The sequence below is a fragment of the Fukomys damarensis genome, unplaced genomic scaffold (genome assembly GCF_012274545.1).
Source record: "Fukomys damarensis isolate Sample0158 unplaced genomic scaffold, DMR_v1.0_HiC HiC_scaffold_39, whole genome shotgun sequence".
Taxonomy (NCBI): domain Eukaryota; kingdom Metazoa; phylum Chordata; class Mammalia; order Rodentia; family Bathyergidae; genus Fukomys; species Fukomys damarensis.
In genome coordinates, this window is record NW_022900951.1 from 1,053,435 (window position 1) to 1,059,244 (window position 5,810).

General features: G+C 61.5%; 2 protein-coding genes across 2 annotated transcripts in view; both read right to left on the minus strand.

The window, feature by feature from the left end:
• The window catches only part of LOC104849635 (arylsulfatase D), a 14,037-nt gene extending 13,285 nt beyond the window's left edge, over positions 1-752 (minus strand). The window contains exon 1 of the mRNA XM_033760247.1: positions 11-752. The gene's annotated coding sequence lies outside the window, so the exon portion shown is untranslated. The remainder of the gene's footprint in view (positions 1-10) is intronic.
• A 7-nt stretch (positions 753-759) lies between these two features.
• Arsl (arylsulfatase L) overlaps positions 760-5,810 on the minus strand; it is a 38,240-nt gene continuing 33,189 nt past the window's right edge. Inside the window, exon 13 of the mRNA XM_019204824.2 lies at positions 760-978. Within this exon, the coding sequence (XP_019060369.2) occupies positions 760-978 (219 nt within the window). The remainder of the gene's footprint in view (positions 979-5,810) is intronic.

The window sequence follows — 5,810 nt, forward strand, 5'->3', positions numbered from 1 at the left end:
TCCCGCGCACCTGAGTGGCCTGGTCGGGCCTGGCGGCTGTGCGTCTGGGGGACCCGGCGCCTCCTCTCCTCCCGCCTGGCCGAGGTGGGTGTGGGAAAAGGTTCTCCGGGCCCCAGGCCGGCGGCTTAATCCGATTAGAGGTCTGCCCCGTGCACACCGCGTACCCCGCCTCCAGGAAGCCTTCAAGTCACCAAGGTCCTGGGGCCGCTGCGGTCTGCAGGGGCCCTGGGGGGAGCTTCCCTGGGCCGCAGCTCTGCGTCTGCACAGCGGACGGGGCGTGGGCAGGGCCCCCGACCTCCTCGAAGGAGAGGCGGAATCAGGGACCGGGCCTTCCTCACGTGCACAGGGGACCAGAGAGGCGACAGGGCAGGGAGAGGCCGCGGAGGAGGACAGCGGCGCCCGAGGGCCGAGTCTGCGGCAGCCTGGGCCCCTAGGGAGAAACCTGTGGAAGAAACTGCGGGCCGGGCCGGATCGCCTGCCTCGCCCAGTGCGACTCCTGTTGGGGAAACAAACAAACGAAACCCAAAACCAAACAAATAAAAACAAAAGTGTGCGCTCCGCTGGTGCGGCGTTTCGTGTCCCGCCACGAGTGGGTCCCGCCGGCCACTTCCTGCCGTGGAGGGTTCCCGATCGGGTCTGCAATTTCCTTTGAACCTCGTGAGACCGAGGGAGCCGTCGTCCCTGAACCCACAGCTGTGTAGAAGCCCAGGGCCGCCCCACCACAGGTCCCCCCCGGGCGCACCAGGCGCAAGGCCGGGATCAGAGCTGCCGCCTCCTGCCTGGCTCTGTGCGGCTCGGCCCGGACTGAAACCCTCCTGCTCCGGCCCCTGCCCGCTGCACACCCGGGAACAGAGTCCCCTCCTTCGGCCTCACAGGCAGGTGGGCGGGAGGTCGGCACTGGGACCCTGAGGGAAACCAGTCGGGCTCCAAAGCACGGGGAGTTTGTGAGAGGCCCTGAGTGCGAATGGAGCGGAAAGGCTGTCAGGGAAGAGGAGAGGGGGAGCCAACCGGAGTTTTCCATAGGGTGGAAGGGAGCAGACGCAGAGATGTGGGGAGGTGGAGGAGGAGGAGGAGCAGATGGAGGAGGAGATGGAGGAGGAGACGGGGGAGGAGGAGATGGAGGAGGAGGAGCTGGAGGAGGAGATGGAGATGGAGGAGGAGGAGGAGGAGCTGGAGGAGGAGATGGAGATGGAGGAGGAGGAGGAGGAGCTGGAGGAGGAGATGGAGATGGAGGAGGAGGAGGAGGAGCTGGAGGAGGAGATGGAGATGGAGGAGGAGGAGGAGGAGCTGGAGGAGGAGATGGAGATGGAGGAGGAGGAGGAGGAGCTGGAGGAGGAGATGGAGATGGAGGAGGAGGAGGAGGAGCTGGAGGAGGAGATGGAGATGGAGGAGGAGGAGGAGGAGCTGGAGGAGGAGATGGAGATGGAGGAGGAGGAGGAGGAGCTGGAGGAGGAGATGGAGATGGAGGAGGAGGAGGAGGAGCTGGAGGAGGAGATGGAGATGGAGGAGGAGGAGGAGGAGCTGGAGGAGGAGATGGAGATGGAGGAGGAGGAGGAGGAGCTGGAGGAGGAGATGGAGATGGAGGAGGAGGAGGAGGAGCTGGAGGAGGAGATGGAGATGGAGGAGGAGGAGGAGGAGCTGGAGGAGGAGATGGAGATGGAGGAGGAGGAGGAGGAGCTGGAGGAGGAGATGGAGATGGAGGAGGAGGAGGAGGAGCTGGAGGAGGAGATGGAGATGGAGGAGGAGGAGGAGGAGCTGGAGGAGGAGATGGAGATGGAGGAGGAGGAGGAGGAGCTGGAGGAGGAGATGGAGATGGAGGAGGAGGAGGAGGAGCTGGAGGAGGAGATGGAGATGGAGGAGGAGGAGGAGGAGCTGGAGGAGGAGATGGAGATGGAGGAGGAGGAGGAGGAGCTGGAGGAGGAGATGGAGATGGAGGAGGAGGAGGAGGAGCTGGAGGAGGAGATGGAGATGGAGGAGGAGGAGGAGGAGCTGGAGGAGGAGATGGAGATGGAGGAGGAGGAGGAGGAGCTGGAGGAGGAGATGGAGATGGAGGAGGAGGAGGAGGAGCTGGAGGAGGAGATGGAGATGGAGGAGGAGGAGGAGGAGCTGGAGGAGGAGATGGAGATGGAGGAGGAGGAGGAGGAGCTGGAGGAGGAGATGGAGATGGAGGAGGAGGAGGAGGAGCTGGAGGAGGAGATGGAGATGGAGGAGGAGGAGGAGGAGCTGGAGGAGGAGATGGAGATGGAGGAGGAGGAGGAGGAGCTGGAGGAGGAGATGGAGATGGAGGAGGAGGAGGAGGAGCTGGAGGAGGAGATGGAGATGGAGGAGGAGGAGGAGGAGCTGGAGGAGGAGATGGAGATGGAGGAGGAGGAGGAGGAGCTGGAGGAGGAGATGGAGATGGAGGAGGAGGAGGAGGAGCTGGAGGAGGAGATGGAGATGGAGGAGGAGGAGGAGGAGCTGGAGGAGGAGATGGAGATGGAGGAGGAGGAGGAGGAGCTGGAGGAGGAGATGGAGATGGAGGAGGAGGAGGAGGAGCTGGAGGAGGAGATGGAGATGGAGGAGGAGGAGGAGGAGCTGGAGGAGGAGATGGAGATGGAGGAGGAGGAGGAGGAGCTGGAGGAGGAGATGGAGATGGAGGAGGAGGAGGAGGAGCTGGAGGAGGAGATGGAGATGGAGGAGGAGGAGGAGGAGCTGGAGGAGGAGATGGAGATGGAGGAGGAGGAGGAGGAGCTGGAGGAGGAGATGGAGATGGAGGAGGAGGAGGAGGAGCTGGAGGAGGAGATGGAGATGGAGGAGGAGGAGGAGGAGCTGGAGGAGGAGATGGAGATGGAGGAGGAGGAGGAGGAGCTGGAGGAGGAGATGGAGATGGAGGAGGAGGAGGAGGAGCTGGAGGAGGAGATGGAGATGGAGGAGGAGGAGGAGGAGCTGGAGGAGGAGATGGAGATGGAGGAGGAGGAGGAGGAGCTGGAGGAGGAGATGGAGATGGAGGAGGAGGAGGAGGAGCTGGAGGAGGAGATGGAGATGGAGGAGGAGGAGGAGGAGCTGGAGGAGGAGATGGAGATGGAGGAGGAGGAGGAGGAGCTGGAGGAGGAGATGGAGATGGAGGAGGAGGAGGAGGAGCTGGAGGAGGAGATGGAGATGGAGGAGGAGGAGGAGGAGCTGGAGGAGGAGATGGAGATGGAGGAGGAGGAGGAGGAGCTGGAGGAGGAGATGGAGATGGAGGAGGAGGAGGAGGAGCTGGAGGAGGAGATGGAGATGGAGGAGGAGGAGGAGGAGCTGGAGGAGGAGATGGAGATGGAGGAGGAGGAGGAGGAGCTGGAGGAGGAGATGGAGATGGAGGAGGAGGAGGAGGAGCTGGAGGAGGAGATGGAGATGGAGGAGGAGGAGGAGGAGCTGGAGGAGGAGATGGAGATGGAGGAGGAGGAGGAGGAGCTGGAGGAGGAGATGGAGATGGAGGAGGAGGAGGAGGAGCTGGAGGAGGAGATGGAGATGGAGGAGGAGGAGGAGGAGCTGGAGGAGGAGATGGAGATGGAGGAGGAGGAGGAGGAGCTGGAGGAGGAGATGGAGATGGAGGAGGAGGAGGAGGAGCTGGAGGAGGAGATGGAGATGGAGGAGGAGGAGGAGGAGCTGGAGGAGGAGATGGAGATGGAGGAGGAGGAGGAGGAGCTGGAGGAGGAGATGGAGATGGAGGAGGAGGAGGAGGAGCTGGAGGAGGAGATGGAGATGGAGGAGGAGGAGGAGGAGCTGGAGGAGGAGATGGAGATGGAGGAGGAGGAGGAGGAGCTGGAGGAGGAGATGGAGATGGAGGAGGAGGAGGAGGAGCTGGAGGAGGAGATGGAGATGGAGGAGGAGGAGGAGGAGCTGGAGGAGGAGATGGAGATGGAGGAGGAGGAGGAGGAGCTGGAGGAGGAGATGGAGATGGAGGAGGAGGAGGAGGAGCTGGAGGAGGAGATGGAGATGGAGGAGGAGGAGGAGGAGCTGGAGGAGGAGATGGAGGAGGAGGAGGTGGAGGAGGTGGAGGAGGACGAGTTGGAGACCAAGATAAAAGGGGACACAGCCCCACCGGAAAGATACCAGTAAAGGAAGGCCGGGATGTAGCTCAGTGGTTCCACCACCTGCCTTGAGAGCGCAAGGACCTGAGTTTGATCCCGGTACCAATAATAAATGAATAAATGAGAAAAAGGAAAAAGTGAAACTTGGGCTGGGAATTTAGCTCATTGCCGCTGCCTGCCTGGCAAGGGCAAGGTCCTAAGTTCGAATCCCAGTACAAACAAACAAAGAGTAAACATAAACATAGTAAAAACCCCGCACCAGTCCCTGGGTGGTTTCCCTGCTTCCCTGAGTGGCCTCCCGTCCGCTGTCCCGATATAAAACCCAAGCTTTCCCCATGAACCGAGCTGTACGGATTCTGGCCGGACCTCCTCGGTCCCTAACAAGGATGGGTTCATCCTCATGTGTTTGTTGACTGACTGGAACTGTGGGCACTGTGGGCATCTCGGTTCCATTAAGATGTGTCGGTTGACACGTGTGTGTCATGAACAGCTGGGTTGGACCCAGAAGCCCAAAATGACATGGATTGAAAATATATTTGCTGTCGGGCACCGTGGGGCGCGCCCGTCAACCCAGCATTCAGGAGGCTGAGGCAGGAGGATCCCCATGAGGTTCAAGTTCGGCCTGTCATCCCAGCACTCGGGAGGCTGAGGCACGAGTATCTCTGTGAGTTCGAGACCAGCCTGGGCTACATAGTGAGTTCCAGGTCAGTCTCAACTACAGAGTGAGACCCTGTCTCAAAACACAAACAAACAAAGAAGAAACCAAACAAATACAAGGCCCTGAAGCCAGGGTGTGGGGAGAGATTGGGGTCTCCGGGGGTGAGCAGCTGCTATTTGTGTCCTTTACCCAGGCGGAAATGGGGTGGGGGGAGTCGGGGCAGGAGGCCTCCTGGACCTGGGGCGCTGATTCCACACCCCTAGGAGCCGCTGAGAGGATCGGGGGCCGACAGGAGGGCTGGAGAATCCCCAGCGGAGAGCTTTACGGGCTGCGTGGAGAAACCGCTCAGCTGCAGGGCTGGAGGCCTCGCCTCACATGCAGGGGCGTGGAGACCGGGTCATAAGGAGCAGCGGAGGTAACCTGAGTCCCCAGGGCGGCCCCGACCCCGTGGGGCTGGGTCCCTCTGAGAAGAGGCCGGGAGGACACGGACCACACAGAGGGATGCGCGTGTGAGGACCCAGGAGCCCGGGAGCCAGGCCTGGGAGGACTAAACCACAGAGGGGAAGCCGCCAGGGTGCCTCCCTGGAAACAGGGCACGGGCGCGGCTGGAGTACTACATGGCCTTCAAAAAGCTGGACTGATAGATGCTTGTGGCTGTTATGCCTGCCTTGCGGGTGGTTCCCTTTGTGACACATTAGGCAGTGACAGGCTGACACTCACCAGGGTGTGTTCCTGTGGGGATTCGGGATGGGCCACGGAATAATTATTCATCCTCATTAATCTCTCCTGCTGTTGTCCTAAGTAAGCAGATCCACTGCAAAACCAGTATGCAGAGGAGAATGTTGTGTCAACTTCTGGGTACTCCCAAAAGTCCTGTGTGCAAATTCTCACCTTGCAGAATGTGGTGGGGTCAGGGCTGGGGCTGAGGGAGGTGCTGAGGTCCTGAGGGTGGAGCCCCATGGACGGGATCCGCGTCCTCATCACGGACCCCAGAGAGCTCCCCGCCCTCCACCACCCGAGGACGCAGCGAGAAGGGGCCGCCCGGGACCAGGAAGCGGCCTCACCACACACGGGCTCTGCCACGGCTGGACTTGGGCTTC